The sequence below is a fragment of the Oryctolagus cuniculus genome, chromosome 6 (assembly GCF_051225735.1).
Source record: "Oryctolagus cuniculus isolate XC-2025 breed Fujian yellow rabbit chromosome 6, ASM5122573v1, whole genome shotgun sequence".
Lineage (NCBI taxonomy): Eukaryota > Metazoa > Chordata > Mammalia > Lagomorpha > Leporidae > Oryctolagus > Oryctolagus cuniculus.
The window spans coordinates 65,221,894-65,240,680 of NC_142872.1; the positions used below are offsets into that span (position 1 = coordinate 65,221,894).

General features: G+C 56.2%; 1 protein-coding gene across 1 annotated transcript in view; it reads right to left on the reverse strand.

Annotated features, from left to right (window-relative positions):
• The window catches only part of COL23A1 (collagen type XXIII alpha 1 chain), a 308,982-nt gene that overhangs the window by 18,168 nt on the left and 272,027 nt on the right, over positions 1 to 18,787 (reverse strand). The window contains exons 6-8 of the mRNA XM_008255487.5: positions 3,205 to 3,231; positions 2,310 to 2,336; positions 1,143 to 1,169 (exon numbers count right to left, since the gene is read on the reverse strand). Of these exons, the coding sequence (XP_008253709.1) occupies positions 1,143 to 1,169; positions 2,310 to 2,336; positions 3,205 to 3,231 (81 nt within the window). The remainder of the gene's footprint in view (positions 1 to 1,142; positions 1,170 to 2,309; positions 2,337 to 3,204; positions 3,232 to 18,787) is intronic.

Genomic DNA, 18,787 nt, shown 5'->3' on the forward strand with positions numbered 1-18,787 from the left:
GTCCCTCCTCTCTCAGGGCCTGGCTGACTGAGGTGTGACCCTGGCGACATGGGGTGAATCAGTGGGGAACACAGCAAACCAGCAGGCCCAGACCGTCCGCCTGTCCAGTCTACCTTGAGGACACGGAGATTGTATGCATGGTGGTCTCTGTTTATAAAGCCTGGACTGAGCCATGGGAAAACCATCTGGTCAGCAAACAGGTGAAGCGGTCAGTAAGGCAGGTGGGTGATTAAAAAAACCCCAGGGCTGTTTCTGGAGGCAAAGTCACTAAACCTAGCCCCCATATAGGTGACAGGCCACTGGTTGTGCAGGCCACCTTCTCCAGGGATGGCCTCATGCTAGCTCCCCTGACCTCGCTGCCCCACCCCCAAGAGCTGGGGGCTGCTCTGCTCCTGCTCTGGCTGCAGGCTGGCCTGTGATTGATAGAGCAAAAGCATGCACAGTGATGCTGTCTCTGCATGTGCCCAGCAGCTCCACTTCCTGCCCCTTGCACTGCTGCTTTGAAAATGCCTTGAGGAACCCACCAGCCCTGCTGGGAGAAGCCCAGGCACTTGGGGAGCTGCCTGTGGGCGACCGGGGCCATGCATGAGGACCCTGTCGCCTGAGTCTCTGGGTCTGGAGCCTTGGCTTGCAACCATGCCAGAGACCCTAGCAAGCCAGGGACCATGAGCCATTATCACAAATCCCAGGACAGCCATGAAGAAGGTGAAGGGTTCTTTCACGCCCCCTGGCCTGGGGGATTCCAGTCTTTCGAGGAGCAAGCATCTGATTGGAAGAGCAGCTTCCACAGACCCCCACCGCCCCCTCCCCAAAAGCAAGCAGACCTGGAAGGACCTTTTTCAGCCCCACAGAAGTCTTACCAGTTCTGTGTGGCCCTGCCCTGCCCTCCTATCCTACGCCTAGCACGAAAGGGCTCTGTCCTTGGGGACTCAGCCTGGCCTGCTCCCAGCTCCTGCTCAGAACCACTGTGAGATGTGCGCTCCGTGAAGCTGCACAGCTGGCCCAACCCTGCCTGGGCACAAAGCCCCTTCCCAGGACCCCTGTAAGGGGAGCTGGGATGCAGAGGACCTGCGAGATACATTTCTCAGAACTGCCCAGAACACACACGGCAGGCAGGGGAGGGAGAAACACTCCATCCTTACCCGGGGGCCGAAGTCTCCTGGTACTCCCTAGGAACGAAAAACACGGAGGAGATCATTACCACGCTGTCCACCTCTCTTACACCTGCTATAGAGCACTGCTCTGTTCAGTGCTCACATACATGGCCCGACTTCATTCCAACAAAAACGACAGGAGCCTCGATTTTACCTTCATTTCCAGGAAACAGAGAGGCAAAGAGGCCAAGTGACCTGCCCAAGGCCATACTGCCCACAGATCCAGGCTTGAGACGGAGGGCCCCTTGTCCCTCGCCAGCAGGCAGCCGCGTGTGAGGCAGACAGCTGCTCCCCTTGGGTCTTGCAGCAGTGCGGAGTGACAATAACTTGTTCTAGGCCACGCCTGAAGCCACAGGCTTTGCATTTTGCAATAGATCAGGACACTAGCTTGTCCTGTCTCAAAGCCCTGGCTTGAATGGATTCTGTGACAGCCAGGATGGCAGGAAGGTAATCGGGAGAGCTTTCCTGCTGCGACCTCGTGTACTCTGCCCCCGCTCTGTGAGGTTGCTTTTAACTTACAGATGGGGAAATTGAGGCCCACAGAGCCACACCGACTTGCCCGGAACCACGTGGTGGAGCCCGAAGGCAAAGATGAGGCTCTGAGCACAAAACCCTGCACCTTCCCATCACAGCGGGGTCCCCCTCTGCAGTTCTCGTATCCCCATTTCCAAATTCCAGGTTGGGAGGAGGTGAGGGGGTGGCCCAGCCACACCCCGGAGGCCGCAGCTGGCCCTGCCATTCCGAGGTCAGCTCTGGGCCCCTGTCCCCTGACTCCACTGGGGGACACACAGGTCTCTCTGCGCCCTTGCAAAGTCCTCCAGGGGGCTGCCCACGACTTCCGGTGCCAGACGCCAGGGAAGCCTTTCTCACGAGGGGCGTCGGCCCCCAGCAGTCATCGTTCCAGTCCCCATGCTCCCTGGCACCTGCTTTCTATGACTCAGCATTTGGGAAGCAGTCATTCCCAGTACCCTGTGCCTTGGAGTCTTCTTATGCTTTGGTGCCTGGAGAACTCATTCAGACACAAGCGTGTCAGACACAAGCCTGGCCACTGGCTTAGGAAGTAGGCACTACTGAGCCTGCTTTACAGATGGGGCAACTGAGGCCCCACTCCAGGACGGGGGCTAGTGGCAGGGTTCCCCCATCAGCATCACTTACCTTTTCCCCTTTGGGGCCTGGAAGTCCCTGAAAAGGAAAGTGGAGAAAGAATAGACGTGAGCGAGGAGGGCAAAGTTGGCTTGGATGGCAGGAGCGGCGGGCGGCTGAGTGCAGAGTGACACCCAAGCCCCTCAGCCTTGACTGAGTGCTGCCCTTGCTCCTCAGTAGGAGGGGATGGGGACTTGGGACAAGTGCCCACTGGCATCCCCTCGGAGGGAAGTCACTCCTCCCACAGAGCACAGCCCCTCGCTGCTTATCTTCTCCCTGTGCCCAAGCCGGTCATCTGCAGGCAGTGCACAGAGACCCTGTCCCCAGAATTCTCTCCTTCAAGGGGAGTCTAGGTTCCACTCACACATCCTTGGATGGACGCCATCCATCCACACCAACATCCACCCATCTATGCAACTCTTTCCCTCCCTCCCTCTCTCCCTCCCTTCCACCACCCACTCACACCCATCTATTCGTCCATCCATCCACATCCAGCTATTTATTTAATTGGGTTGATGCCTCCCTGGGCATCTCGTTCATCCGTTGAGGATGCCCGTGGACCATAAGCTCCTGACTCAGGTGTTGAAAACTCCTCGGTCTGACATCTGCCACAGAAATGGAGACTGCATGGGAAAGGCTCACATGATCTGAGGGCTGACCAGACACCAGAGACTGAGCCACCCACAGCTCTCCGTGGACCCCCACCCCTGTGGTGGGGGATGTGTGTGCATTCGAGGGTCCTCCCCATGGCCACATGGTCGGCTGGTGCTGCCGCTGGATTTGAATTCAAGTTTGATAACCCACCGGCTTCTCCCTGTACCAAATCGAGTTCCCAGCGGCCTCTTCCCATGGCTCCCCAAGACCCACCCCCACCCAGGCCCACCTAGAACTGCTCTTCATCACTTACAGGCTTGCCATCCAGCCCCAGGGGTCCCTGGAATGAGAGAGAGAGAGAGAGAGAGAGAGAGAGAGAGAGAGAGAGGCAGGCAAAGGTTACATATGGAATAGCATTTCCTCTGGGGCCGGCAGAAAAACAGTCTGTCCTGGGCCCAGGAGTCTGGGTATTCTGTCTGCCTGGGGGAGGGGCTGGGGCAGTGGAGGGCACCTGTGTGTGGTCTGCTGCCCAGGATGCCTCCTCTGACGGCAGCACTCTGGTTCTTCTCTAACGATCACCCCACCTCACCCAAGGGGCCTGGGCGAGCAGCTGCGGTGGGGTCTTTTGTGCTGGGCTGAGCCTGGAGCTCCCTGGGCTGCTGCATGGTTTGGGAGAGTCGACGGAGAGGAAAGCAGAGGCAGGGCTCAGGGCCTCGCTTCGTTCGTGAGCTCATCTGTTTTCTTCCCCCCCACGCCAGCTTCACGTGCGTTACTGTCACTTGGAACTGGAAGAGTTCAGACTCTCTGCACTTCTGTGTGGCTGTGGCTGAGGAAAGCCAGGTAACTCGGGGCGGTGCTGGAATCGGGGCTTCTCAGGCCCCGAGGCCTCTGGGGTCTGTGGGGGGCCAGCGACCCCTGGGCACCCTTTGCCTGTCTGCTGGACAAAGCCTCACCAAGCTGCCCCTCTGCGTGGGCACATAGAGGAAACCCGGCCAGCCCTGCAGATCGGCTCACCCTTGCCCCAGCAACACTGCCGAGACTGCACACACTGTTCCCCTGCCTGGCAGGGAATATATACCTTTGTATATACCTTTAGCTCAGTCACTTCCTCCAGGAAGCCCTCCAGGCTTCTCTCCTTCCCATCTGTCCTGTTCGCAGTACATACACTCTGTCACACGTGGCACAGCATGTTGTTAACATGTGGCCTGCACAAATCTTCCCTAGGGCAGTCATGAAAGGGTCCCCTGGGTCCCTCGTGCTTGGATGAGCCCTGGCATGGAACATGTGCCTGAGAAGTGCTGAGTCATGCTAAGGAAACAGCAAGAAAGAAAGATGATACAGTGCAAATATTGCATGGGCTGGGTATACCTTACCCGCAATGCTTGGGACAACATGTATTTAGAATTTCAGATTGTATCTGTTTATTTGCTTGCTTATTTTATTTATTTGACACAGAAATAGAGAGAGAGAGCACCCCAATCTGCTGATTCACTCCCTAAATGCCCACAACGACTAGGGCTGGCCTAGGCCGAAGCCGGGAGCTAGGAACCCCACCTGGGGGACCCTCCTGAGAGGCAAGGACCCGAGGCTTTGGGCCGCCATCTCTGCTTCCCAGGGTGTGGGCTAGCCGGGAGCCAGGGCCAGGACCTGAACGTGGGCTTTCTGGTGTGGGGTGGGAACCTTTTTGCTGTTAGGCTGAACCCTCCCCAGATTTTGGATTTTTTTTTGAGAATTTCTAACCCGGAAGTCTGAAATCAGAAATGTTCCATTATCTGAAATTAAAAAAAAAATTTAGTTATTTATTTGAAAGATGAGTTACAGAGAGAGAGATGGAGAGACAGAGAGACCCTCTATCCATTGGTTCACTCCCCAGATGGCTGCAACAGCCAGGACTGGGCCAGGCCAAAGCCAGGTGCCAGGAGCTTCCTGGCCCGTCTCCCTGCCTCCAGCCCAGCCTTGTGTACCTCTGTTTCCATCGTCCCTGCTCCCATGACCCCCTGGATGTCAGCTGGCCTCTGGCCTCTGGCTCCCCAGCTCCGTGTGGGTGGCTCTGTGTGTGCGGCTGTGGCTCCCCCTGAACCGAGCTCAAACACAGGGCAAACTCCGCACGGATTACAAAGACCCTAATGAAAGCCCAAACTAAGAGATTAAGGTGTACCTTGGAACTAAATAAGGGTCTTTCTGCTTAATGTGCAGGAGCCAGGACCCAGCACACCCTGCAGCCATACCACCCAGCCCTCAGCCGGCCCTTCCCCGGTCTTGGTCTCCCGCGCACTGCCCTGGAGAGCGTCCTGGTCCTGGAATGTGGCTCTGACCGCACCGCTCTCCTGCCTGCGGCCTTGTGTGCAGCCTCCCTCCCGGAGGCTGACGCGCCAAAGCCCCCCAGCCCAGGCCTGGACACCCGCTGTGCCCCATGTCTCTCCACTGAACGTGGATCTTGGCTCAGCCCCCTCCCCAGGGCTGAGACCACCTCTGGTCCCTTGCTGTGGCCCCAGCGCTGCTTCCAGGGAGCACAAGGAAGCATGGTTGTCCTGCTTTTCCAGAAGTGTCCTTAGAAGGGACCCCAGGATGTCCCACAGGGGGCGCCCAGATGTCCCTGGGAGTGTCCTTGGTCTGCCCCTTCCTTGGCGGGACCGCAGGCCTCCTGTCTCTGGTGGGTCAATGATAGCACAACCTTGGCCCCCCAAGGCCTGTTTCTGATGCATGTGGGGCCCCTGAGTGCCTGTCTTTGGGACTGCAGAGCTCCTGGCTTCTACAATGTGGAGCTGAAACGTGTAGCTTCAGCATAAAGGCGGAGGGTGTGGTGTGAGCAGTGCGCTTGGGAACACGGCTGAAGGAAAGTGAAGTCTCCTGAGCAGGCACCACGACCCACAGAGCAGGGGTGCAGGGCCTGCGCCTCAGCTGCACTTGATGCTGCCGGGGCCGTGGTCTGTGCAGTGGCCCTGGGCTCCCACTGATCCACCTGGGCAGGAGAGCTGTCCACAGACCCCCGAATCCACCGTCTGTGTCAATGCTGACCTTCAGAGAGGTGGCTGGGAAAAAGGGAGTCACTGAGGAGGGGGTCTCTGAGGCAGGCAGAGAATGGAACAGCCCAGCTTGGGGCCATGATTCTGCCGTCTCCTCCCGTGCTGGGGAAGGCTAGGGGTCGCGGGCTGGGAACCTACGGAGGTTGGAGCCCACACATATTCACCCTACATCCTGCCTCTCCCAAACTGGTGCCCCACGCACACCGTCCTGTGGGTGTCCTAGGGATTCCGTGGTCAGGAAGCTTCAGAAACACTCTGGACACGTGTCTTCCCTGTAAGCCCCGTGTGAGCCACCATCCTGCTCTGTGGGTCTCCAGGAGGGCAGTGTCCCCCATCTCCATGGACCCCGCTCCTTCTTGGCACCTGGCTGAGGCAGGTGGGGTATGTGGCCGTGTGGACCACTGGTGGGCTGGAGGAAGGGCTGAGCCTGGCTCTGGGCACTAGGGAGAGGGCCTAGGGCAGGGCTGAAGAGAACCAAGAACAGACATGGGTGGGGCATGGTCAGGCTGGACCCAGGGTATGTCTGATCTGAGTGGAACAGAGGTGTTTGAGAAGCCCAGCTCTGGGGGTGGGGGCACAGGCCCTGGCAGGTGTGCAGGCATTGTACCTATCAAGGCAGCCCTGTCCAGTCCCAGACAATCGGGTGTTGACCACCAGGCCTGGCCTCTCTTGCAACTGGAGCAGGAAGCCAATGGCCTACAGCAGATGCTGGGCTGCAGTCCTGTGTCTGAGCCTCAGCATCTCTTCTCTGGGCCCCAGACCTGCAGTGCTCAATGCTGGCTAGTCCCTGCCCTGCCTGATCGAAGCCCTGGAAGTCCCCCGTCCCGGTCCTACCCCCAACAGATGTTCAGCACCTCTGCCCCGCCCCGGCTGCCTCAAGCCATCCTTTCCCAGCAGAGATCAGCAGGACGTTCGCAGGGGCGCGAGGAGCAGGCTGAGTGGCCAGCTGCCCTAGGACACCAGGCAGGCAGGGCTGCGTCTCCCCACTGTGCTGGCTCAGTCAAAGATGGGGGTGTCGCAGAGCCTCAGTTTCCTCCTACATAAAGTGGAGGCCACACTGGTCCCCTCTCAGACAAGTTCAAGTTGCGTCTCAGGTCAGTCTACTCTGCCTCCTCTTTTTCCAGACCGACCCAAAACATGAGACCCCACAGGCAGGCTGGCCCAGAAGTGGGGGGGTCTGCATTGGCTCAGGGGGCTGCGCTGGGACTCTCACGAGGCCTTCCACGTGGCTGGCAGTGGGATGTGGGCTGTGCCACCTGCCGGCATCCTGGGGGTCTCTGCCCTCCCGCCCTCCTGCCGGAGCTCTCTTTTGAGAAATGCTAACAAGTGTGGCAGAAGAGGAGAGGTTTCCTGGCTCCAGCCCTGGAGCTTCCCAGTGGCCATCAGCCACGATAGCCCGTGCTGACCCCCTGCCCCACACCGGGGACAAATGCTGGGACAAGGCCTGCTCCTTCCTCAGTGTGCCTGACCCGCCCCCATACAAACTCGAGGTCTGCTGAACCGAGTGGCTGTGTTTGGGTGCTCAAACTGGAACTGAACCCCCATCGCGGAAAAGCAGGGAGCCAGCCCAAGTTGTGTTTGCCTGCGCTTATCAAAAGGGATTCACTGACTTGAGGGAGTGATCCGGCTGGTCCTACAAGGTTCAAGGAGTCATTCATTTCTCCAGCAGATAAGAACCTTGATGGCTGCCATTGTCTTGGGGGCAATTTGTCTAGGGGAACTCCAGGTCTGGGCAGAATGCAAGCTGTCACCTGCACATAACCCCCAGACCAACTGGAGCCCACCTGGCCGCCATAAATTCCCTAAAGAGCACAGCACCACTGACCAATCAGAAGCTTGGACATGAGCTGATCACGTACCTCTCAGCCCCAGTTTCAGTCTATAAGAACCTTCACCCCTGACTCCTCCGGGAACCCGGGAATTAAGCAACAGCTGCCTGGCTCCTTGCTCTGGATTTTGCAATAAACACACGCTTTCTTCCACCATCCTGATGTCATAGATTGGCTTTCTGAGCATCAGGAGAGAGGATCCAGTTTGGGGGTTCTATAGTGATGCCTCCAATCAGTTTGGGGTGTTGTTCCATAACAAAGCTGGTCGGTGTGCTGCCCATCTTGCTCTGTGGCTGTAATGATGGCTGCTGGCTCCTGGGGTGGGGGTGGAGCCCTCAGAAGGCACCAGGATGGGGCCCTGGATGAGGTGGGCTTACCAGGATTATCAGTCTGGGGCCTAGTAATTACGCCCCAGATGTCAACAATTGGTCAAATTACAGCCCGTGAGGCCGCATTCCTGTGTGAAGGCTCCCAGCCCTCATTAGGCTGGCCAGTGGCTTCGGGTGGGCGGGAAGCCCCTCGGGGCAGGTCAGCACCATGTGGTTTTGGTTTCTCAGGCCAGGCTGGTTGCACACACGTGGGCCCCGGCAGGAGCTTAGGAAATTCCCCAAGAAAGGACTTGGCTTGAGCCGGCTGCAGCCCCATGCAGTGAGGCTGCAGACACTTTCCAGCCAGGCTCCTCCTGCCCCCAGCGCTGGCTCTCACCATCTGGGGTGCGCTGCGGAACACCCAGCTCTGTGGCCCAGCTCCCAGCGCGCTGTGAGGGCTTCGGCTGGGTGGGATCATGGGAGCCCTCGTGGAGGCTGGGGGCTGCCTCCCACTTGTTCTAGGCCTTGCCCAACTGCCTCCCACAGCACCAGTCATCTGTGAAGTGAGAGACCAGGCTTGGACGGCGTCTCTCTTGGAGCCAGTGTAGTTAAAAACATAAACAAAATCTCCCGAATTAGTTGCAACATTTAGAGACTCCCAGCCATTAGTCCACTGCCTGGGATGCTGGCATCCCAAATCGGATTGCCTGTTTGAGTCCTGGCTGCTCTGCTTCTGATCTGGCTCCCGGTTAATGCACCTGGGAGGTAGCAGAAGGTAGTCCAAGTGCTTGGGTGCCTGCACCCACTCTGGAGGGAGTTTCTGGTTCTTGGTCTCAGCCTGGTCCAACCCTTGCTGTTGTGGTCACCTGGAGAATGAACCACTGGATGGAAGCTCGCTCTCTCTCTCTCTCTCTCTGCCTTTCAAATAAATACATCTTAAAAACAAAAACTAATGTTTCATATAAACACCTGGAACTTAGACTTTGCTTGAAAGTTGGGAGATCTCACAGCTCCAGGCTCACATTCCTGGATGGCAAAACTGCCTCTCCCTGGGGCCACACCCCAGCCTGGCACCATGACGAGGAGCCAGCTCTGTAGGGGCATCTGTGTTTATAGGAAATCTCCCAGGTCCCTTCCAGCCCTCTGATTCTGTGAGGCTATGGAGCCGGCTGGCTTCTATCCTGGACAGAGGGCAAGCTAGGCGAATGCCTTGCATGTTCTGGAAGCAATTACGTCTATGCCCGTGGCTACAGGAAGTGGTGTCTACAGTGCCATGCCTTGAACCGATCTGCAAACACCTGCCTCAATTACATGTCTGCTACCTCGAGTATCAGGTATCAGGTATCAGGAAAAACTGCTCCTAGCTGGGAGTGAGGATAATAAAAGGTCTGTCTCCCAGTGGGTGGGGAGGGTGAGACCAGAGTGGGGCTGTGTCTCTCTGAGCTGCCTCTGGCCGGATGTCCCCATTTCAGGCATGTGGCCTGGTGGAAGGCACTGGAAATAGAAGGAGGCGCCCACCATCATCTCAATTTGCTGCCAGCCGAGGATGGAGGTGTTGGTCACAGTGCAGTCTGAACTCTGGGATGCAGACAGCATCCACAGGGGTGGAGGGATGGAGATGTTGCCTGCTGGGGCTGAGGGTGGCCTGTGTGCCTGGCACAGCTCAGCTCGGAAGGGGGCTGAGACTGGGAGACCTTGCAGCAGACTAGGCTGTGGGCATCCACTGGCAGGGTCCCTGTGACCCTGACCACGCCCTGCTCTGCCTTTGATCTCATGTGGCCACTCTGCCCACTCAGGTTTGAGTCTGCAACCTCCCAGACAGCCAGCTCTGGGCTTCAGGGCGGCCCTCCCTGGCTTCCCCAGGTGCCTGTCACTGCTGCGGTATGACATCACACAGCGGGATAAGAGGTGGAAACAATCTGATGGTGGTGCTTGGGCCTGGTGGGAGGGCCTCAGGTCCCTGGGGGTGTGGCCTCAAAAGGAAGTGCTCCTGAGGGGGTCGGTTATAAAGGCTGAGCTGGGCCCCGCCTTTCTGGTTGCTTCCTGCTCACCATGCAATCCTTCCTCTGCAAATGTTCCTCCTCCCCATCCTCCAGGCTGCCAGGTGGCAGGGACCACGGAGCCTGCCTGGCCGTGGGCTGTGACCTCCAATCCACGGGCCCAAGCAAACCTCTGCCCTTCCTAAGTAGCTTGTTTTATCTACTTAACTACTACCATCACCCACAGGTAGAGGATTGGCTGGGACCCTTATGAATCCAAAGAGTTTGTGTAGAATTTGGATTTCCAGATTCCACTGAAATGTCAGAAGATGCAATAATGACCAAGAAAATGGAAAGATATTCCTTGCTCCCAGATTGGAAGAATTATATCACCAAAGTGTCTATACAACCTAAAGCAATCTAAAGATTACATGCAATTTCTATCAAAACACTGATGACATTCTTTACAGAATTTGAGAAAACAATCCTAAAATTCATATGGAGTCACATAAGACCCAGAATAGCCAAAGTGACCCTGAACAAGAAAAATCGAGCTGGAGGCATCATAATACATGGCTTCAACGCATCCTACAAAGCTACAGTAATTAAAACAGGATGGTATTGGCATAAAAACCAACACACAGATCAGTGGTGCAGAATAGAGAACCCAGAATTTAATCCATCTACACACAGCCCACTGATTTTTGACAAAAATGCCAAGAACATATATTGGAGAAAGAATAGTCTTCACAATAAATGGTGCTGGCAAAACTGGCTGTATAGAAGTGGAAGAACGCTATTAGAAACCTATCTCTCTCTTTTTTTTTTTTTTTTTTGACAGGCAGAGTGGACAGTGAGAGAGAGAGACAGAGAGAAAGGTCTTCCTTTGCCATTGGTTCACCCTCCAATGGCCGCCGCGGCCAGCGCACTGCGGCCGGCGCACTGCGCTGATCCGATGGCAGGAGCCAGGAGCCAGGTGCTTTTCCTGGTCTCCCATGGGGTGCAGGGCCCAAGCACCTGGGCCATCCTCCACTGCACTCCCTGGCCACAGCAGAGAGCTGGCCTGGAAGAAGGGCAACCGGGACAGAATCCGGTGCCCCAACCGGGACTAGAACCCGGTATGCCGGCGCCGCTAGGCGGAGGATTAGCCTAGTGAGCCACGGCGCCGGCCTCTTTTTTTTTTTTTTCAAAAGAATTCAAGTCAGTTTATCTGTATTGGATATTCTAATTATGAAATACATTACAAAGACATCCTTGCAAAGGAAAAAAAAGCACAACAGTTTCTGGTTCATCTTTATAGAACATTTCCCCCACCCCTAAAAGTCGCATCTTAAAAACCTCTAACTTATCTCTTACCATATACAAAAACCGACTTGAGAGGGATCAAAGACGCAAATTTAAGACCTGAAACTGAAATTGCTAGAAGAAAATGTGGGGAAACATTTCAAAGCATTCGTGCAGGGAACAACTTCTTGGATAAGACACCCAAAGTGCAGGCAACAAAAGCAAAACTAGAGAAATGGGACTTTATCCAACTCAGAGCCTTCTGCACAGCACAGGCGACAATCAACAGAGTGAAGAGACATCTAACAGAATGGGAAAAAAAATCCCATTCTCCAGCTACTTATTCAAGGAAGGATTAATATCCAGAATATAGCAGCAATTCAAGAAACCAACAATAAAAAACAAACAACAAACAAAACCAACCACTCCAGTTAACAAACCCAGGATCTGAATGGATCTCAAAAGAAGAAATATAACTGGCCAATAAATATAAACACTCAGTATCACTAACCATCAGGGAAATGCAAATCAAAACCACCATGAGGCATCACCTCTCCCGGGTCAGCATGGTTATCACCCAAAGACAGACAGTACCTAATGCTGGCAAGGATGTGGGAAAAGGAGAACTCTTTTTTTTTTTTTTTTTTTTTTGACAGGCAGAGTTAGACAGTGAGAGAGAGAGAGACAGAGAGAAAGGTCTTCCTTTTCCGTTAGTTCACCCCCCAAATGGCCTCTATGGCCGGCGTGCTGTGCCGATCCGAAGCCAGGAGCCAGGTGCTTCCTCCTGGTCTCCCATGCGGGTGCAGGGCCCAAGCACTTGGGCCATCCTCCACTGCCTTCCTGGGCCACAGCAGAGAGCTGGCCTGGAAGAGGGGCAACCGGGACAGAATCCAGCGCCCCAACCGGGGCTAGAACCCGGTGTGCCGGCGCTGCAGGCAGAAGATTAGCCTAGTGAGCCGTGGCATCAGCCAGAATTCTTATATACCGTTGGTGGGGATGTAAATCAGTACAGCTATTGTGGAAAACAGTGTGGAGACGCCTTAAAAAACTAGGAATAGATTTGCCTCATGATCCAGCAATCCCACTACTGAGTAGATTCCCAAAAGACTTGAATACAACGTATCAAAGAAACAGCTGCATCACCATATTCATAGCACTGTTCACAACAGCCAAAATTTGCCACCAACCAAGGTGTTTCTCGTCAGATGATCGGATAAAGAAAATGTCATATACATCCACATGGTGGAGGATCGTTCCGTGACAAAAAGGAATGAAATCCTATCATTTGCAGCAAAATGGCTGTCACTGGAGGACATCATGTTGAGTGAAGTTAGCCAGACATAGAAAGACAAATGCTGCATGTTCTCCCCATATGTGGAAGTTAAAAAATAAAGGTCTGTATCAGTTTTGCTGCAAATACAGTGTTTTGTCAAACTTCACTCTACATCTTTGTCAAACAAATGGATACGAAGTATCTGCTACTATAGGATTGAGGATTTTATGGCTATTTTACAATTTATTTTATGTGAGTTTGAGTATCTTTTTTTTGGTGAAAATTTTATTTCTTTATTTGAGAGGTAGAGTTATAAACAGAGGGAGGGAGAGACAGAGAGAAAGGTCTTCTAACCGCTGGTTCACTCCCCAAATGGCCTCAACAGCCAGAGCTGAGCTGATCTGAAGCCAAGAGCCAGGAGCTTCTTCCAGGTCTCCCACGTGGGTGCAGGGCCCCAAGTGCTTGAGCCATCTTCCACTGCTTTCCCAGGCCATAGCAGAGAGCTGGATCGGAAGTGGAGCAGCCGGGACTTGAACCAGCACCCATATGGGATGCCGGCACTGCAGGTGGAGGTTTAGCCTACTGCGCCACTGTTTTATGGTCTTTTCCTTTGTGGAACTGTTTATTAGGTAGAGCTATTTAATAACATATAAAGTTGAAAACAAAGGTGTCACGTTGTAGCTCTGAGAATAGCTTCCTTCTATAACTGTTTGTCACATAGACAAGTCAATAAAATCTTCCTAAGCCGAACAATAATGCAACAATGGTCCCTCTGCCTGGGCTGGACTCCAGCCACCCCCTCCCATCCCCTGCTCCGGGTTTGCCCCCAGCCCCAGCGGCGGAGTCTCCCCCTCTGGCCAGCCCTGGTAAGGCACCCAAGCGCTGGGGAGCCTAGAATTCTGGCTGTGAGCCGGCTCTCCTGTTCTCCTTCCCGCCAGGACCAGCCTCCACCGCTCCCTTCCCCGCCCCGCCCCTTTCTGCACGATGGAGGAGACAGAGCAGCCTGGCGTGCAGTGTGTGCCGCAGGTAGGGTGTCCACGTGTGATGCACCCTTGTCCTCTTAGCTGGCCACCAGCGACCCTGACCGTGGCAGGCAGGCGCCATTGTCATTGTTCTAAAAACAGAGGGAGCTGAAGCTTGGACCCCCAGCCAGGGCCCTGAGCCCAAGTCTCCTGCTGGGGCCCCTGTGCTGCTCGCTTCAGCCTGATTCAAGGATGTGACCTGCCTGTGTGTGTGTGTGTGTGTGTGTGTTTGACAGGCAGAGTGGACAGTGAGAGAGAGAGAGACAGAGAGAAAGGTCTTCCTTTGCCGTTGGTTCACCCTCCAATGGCCGCCGCTGCTGGCACGCTGTGGCCGGCGCACCGCGCTGATCCGATGGCAGGAGCCAGGTACTTCTCCTGGTCTCCCATGGGGTGCAGGGCCCAAGCACTCGGGCCATCCTTCACTGCACTCCCTGGCCAGAGCAGAGAGCTGGCCTGGAAGAGGGGCAGCTGGGACAGAATCCGGCGCCCCGACCGAGACTAGAACCCGGCGTGCCGGCGCCGCAAGGCGGAGGATTAGCCTAGTGAGCCGCGGCGGCGGCTTGTTTTTTGTTTTTGTTTTTAGCTTCCACATCTAGGGAGAACACGTGGCAGCGCTGCCCCGAGGAAGGGGGCGCGGGCTGGGTCAGGAGGACAAGTAGCCGCCCCCACCACCTGGCTGCTCCTCCTGCGGCTCCCACTGTCGGCACCTACTTGACCTCCTGACCTCGGTCCACACCTGCCTCCTCCCTCCCCAGGCCAGGCACAGGCGCCCTGACCACAGCGCCCAGCGAGGCCGGGACTCACGCTCTTTTGATTCTCTCCCTTTCTCAATCACGGGCTCCGTGAGATGGGGACCCCTGGACGGACCTCTCATCACTGCCGCCAGGAGGCCCAAATGCGCCCTGGGCGCAGTTGGAACGCAGGACGCGCTCCGGGGCCGGGCACTAGAGGGCGCCCTGGACCTGCGGGAGGCCGGCCCGGGCTGACTCCTGTGCCGGGGCCGCAGCCGGGGGAGCTCCACCGGGATCCCGGGCAGGGCGTTGAGGCTGCAGGCTAAGAAGGGGCTCCCCTGCTGACGTCATCGACCATGGCGACAGCACGGGCTGTCGCTCACTGCACCCAGCCCGTTGAAATCTGCCCTGGGGCTTCCCAGAGGTTGAAGAGGTCCAGGCTTAGAGGGATCAGGGTTGCACTGGAGGTGACAGTGCTGCCTCTCCTAGTGCCGGACCGGGGAAGCTGGGTGGAGAGGCTCCTACCCTCATAGAGGCTTTCTCCCAAGCCTGTTTCCTTTGAAGCCCTGGGCTTGGTGCAACAGCCTTGCTCAGCTCTGTGACAATGGAGTGAGGCTGCTTTGCTGCCCTGGGCACGTGGGGCTCGGTGCCAGCCTGCAGCCCAGGCAAACCAGCAAAGAGCAGGCTTGGCCTCCTTTGCTGGGTCCCTGACGGCTGCTGCCCTTGCTAAGTGACAGCCCAGGACGAGGTGCACAGGAGGCACCGGGGCCAATGCCAGGTCTATATGAGTCATCTGGGGCCCAAAGACAGGAGCAGCAGCTGAGCCTCCCCAAGCTGGGGTGCCCCACAAGGGACACTCATGGGGAAACTGGGCATGCAGTACCCGGCCAAGACAAGGGGCAGCTGCCCAATGTGGGCCTGGGGGCTGTGGGAGAGGCCAGCATGGTGGCCCTCTCCAGCGGGCCAGGCTGTGTCTCCTTGCGGTTCCAATCTGGGGGCCATGACTGGGGACTTGGGACATCTGCTTTCATCCCGTCCCCTGCTCAGCCCGGAATCCAGGGGGCTGGGGGGCAGTCCCGCAGGGGTCAGATGAAAATGAGATGGAGGATGTTGGAATCTAAAAAAACAGATGGGTTTAGGACATTACAGATGAATCATTTAACTAATTACACTTTTACAATCAAAGCTGTTTTTGAACTACGAGAGTGCAAGAAAGCACATGTATGTGTGGTGCTCGGAGCCCCTTTCGCTCCCTTGATTAATTCCAAACAGCCGGACTGAGTCATTCATGTCAAAATTGGTCCCAGGCTGGGGCCCTGCCTCAGGGACCACGCTGCGGCCGGGAGCCTGTAAATCCCGGAGCAAGTGTGTGCCCCATCCCTCTGGTGGGGGTGGGGGGTATTTGGGCAGATGGGTCCCCTGCACTATGCTTGGGGCCCAGGAGGTGGCGCTAGTGCAACCCTCAGCAGCTGCCACCTTGCAATTCTGGATTATGGTCTCACTAGGGAAGGCACTACAGAAACCCCCTCCCACCAGGCTCCCTTCCTCGTCTTTGCCCTGCAGCCTGGGAGGCCCCTTCCTGAAATGCCTGGGGCCACATGGGTTTCAGGTTTCGCATTGTGGAAAGTCTGCCTGCAACACAAGATATTTTGGGGCAGGACCAGACTCAACCCCACATTCATTTGTCTCATAGGCCTGAGGAACAGCTTATGTGCTGGTGCATCTGTGTTTGCGCTGCGATCCATCCCGTGAGGTCAGATGTGGAATTGTCTGCTGTGGCCTCGGATTTGTGCTCAGGAGGTTTGAGTTTTGGAGCTTTCTGCCTTGGCCTCCCATGAATAAGTGTGTATCCAGTAAGCACTCAGTACTTGCCCCCGCTTCCCTGGCACAGTTGGAGGGCTGAGGGGCTGAGAGGTGACAGTCCTGTCTCATGGGTTCCCTAAAGGACTCAGTGCCCCTGGCAGCTGTCTCTGGGGAGGGTGGCTTCTAGAACCAGGGCCAAGTTCAGCCATCACCTCCCCCCAGCGGACCTTCAAAACCATGGCCTTCAAGGTTTTACCTGATGCGGCCCAGACACCCCTTGGCATTTGCCTTCTACCATCTCCCTGTCCCTCGCTCACTCATTCCTTCCACTGTGGCCTTCAGTGCTGCTGGAGACACAAAGCTCACTCCAAATTCATGACCTGGGCACCTGCTTTTTCCTCTGCTGGGAAAATTTCTCCCTCAAGATCATTGCTTTTTTTCATCATTTAACTCTCAATTCATCCACTTAAGATGATTAATTGGGCCAGCGCCACGGCTCACTAGGCTAATCCTCCACCTTGTGGCGCCGGCACACTGGGTTCTAGTCCCGGTCGGGGCGCCAGATCCTGTCCCGGTTGCCCCTCTTCCAGGCCAGCCCTCTGCTATGGCCCGGGAGTGCAGTGGAGGATGGCCCAAGTCCTTGGGCCCTGCACCCCATGGGAGACCAGGAGAAGCACTTGACTCCTGGCTTCGGATCAGCGCGAAGCGCCAGCCGCGTGGCCATTGGAGGGTGAACCAACGGCAAAAGGAAGACCTTTCTCTCTGTCTCTCTCTCTCTCACTGTCCACTCTGCCTGTCAAAAAAAGAAAAAAAAAAGATTAATTAATTCATTCATTTGAGTGGCAGAGAAAGAGCTGATGTACTCCCCAAATGCCTGCAATGGCCAAGAGTTCAGAACTGGGAGCTGGGCTGGCATGGGTGCACTTGGCTTGCAACGTTCTGAGCTCAGAATTCCCCCTGCACTGCTGATTCCTTGAGCCTTGTGGTCCCTGGACCAACCTGTATGTGAAGGCTCTCCAATGCTGCGGTCACCTTTTTAAGCTCTATGCCTGCAATTCCAATATTGACCACCAGACAGCACCAAGGACCACACAAATCTCAAATGCACTATTGAAGGTGAACCCTACATTAAAATAAGATCTGTACATACATGCATATATTTTTAAACTTACCATACTGACATACATTTAAAAGTGTGTCCAGGGCTTGGGGAAACAGCCCGTATTCATCTGCTGTTGGTGGGAATGGGAATTAGGACAGCCTCCTGCAGGGCTATTTGGCAATACACATCAAAGCCTCAAACATGTGCAAACCCTTTGGTGCAGTGACTCAACTACAGACATTAATGCTGAGGAGATAATCACAGAAATAAGCCTACACCGATTCCTAGGAAAGATCTCACCACACAGAGCCATCTGCAGTCAGCCCTGGTTGGGGGCCCTCCACAGGCCAAGGCATGGGAATTTCAGCTCAAAACTCATGGGCCCCAGGAGCCTGCAGAAGTCTGTCCCCTCTGCTCCCGCTGCGGAACTGCTCTCCCTCCTCCAGGGGAGCCCAGCAGGGTGTCCACCCCTCACAGTCCCCTCTCAGCTGTGGGTCTCATGGAAGGGTCAGCTCAGGCAGCAGTGCCAGAGCGCTGATGCTTGGAGGCAACACCCATGCCCTGGGCCCTGCAGGTGCCCACCTCTGTGCAGAAACTTGGGTCTGGTGCAGGCTGGGCCAGGCACCCTCAGGGAAAGGGCACACATGGGCTGTGGTGACAGCTTCCCGGGTCCCCTCATCCCTGGCCTGCTTGTCTGCTCAGGGCGTCTCAGCGCTATGAGGAGCGAGCTGCAGAGCTGCCTGCAGACAGGAAGTGGGGGGCCCCCACTGGGCTCTGCCCTGCTTCCTCCCCAGGAACCCCAGTTTCACCCTGGGGGCCACACACATCCCTCCATTCCCCACCCCGGCATTACAGAGCCAGGCTGGAGCCCCTCTCGCATGCACTACAACTTGTGTGGATCCCGACAGTCCTGTGGGCGCCCAGTGGCCACGCCCTCAGTTGGCCGTGAGCACCACGTCCCGCGTAGGCAGTGTGTGGGCTCTGAACCCCACCTTCGTTTTCTTCTCTTCAGGGCAGGGGGTAGAGCTCAGGGCCACTACAGGGACTGCCCAAGGTTTTCCCTGCTCTCTCATGGGAGGCAGAGGCTGGGTTCCGACCCGGGTTCTGGGCTCCACAGCTCTTGCCTGAGGCCGATGGTGCTGGTGGCCATCCCATACCCCACTGGGTCCTGGAGGAAGGCAGGAGGGTGGCCCAGGGAGAAGAGACCTCTGTGGAAGGCAGACCCCTGGCAGCTGGTCGGGAGAACCCAGGAGAAATGACCCCCATCATCAGCCGGTGGCCTCTCTGATGCTTACAGTGGGGAAAGGGGGTGCCTGGGTCCCTGAGAGCTCAGGGGGAGAAGCCGTGGGGAAGTGAGGAGTAGCTCCCCTGCACCACCCACTCCACTCTGGACCTAGGAGGGCGTCACTTGGGATTTCCCACTCCCGATGGCGTGGAAGCAACACGCACTCCGTGCACCGCATGCCTGGGGTGTGGACGCTGACTTGTCTTGGGCTAGCGCTGGTGGTCCCATCCCCCCCACCCCCACCCTGTGATGCT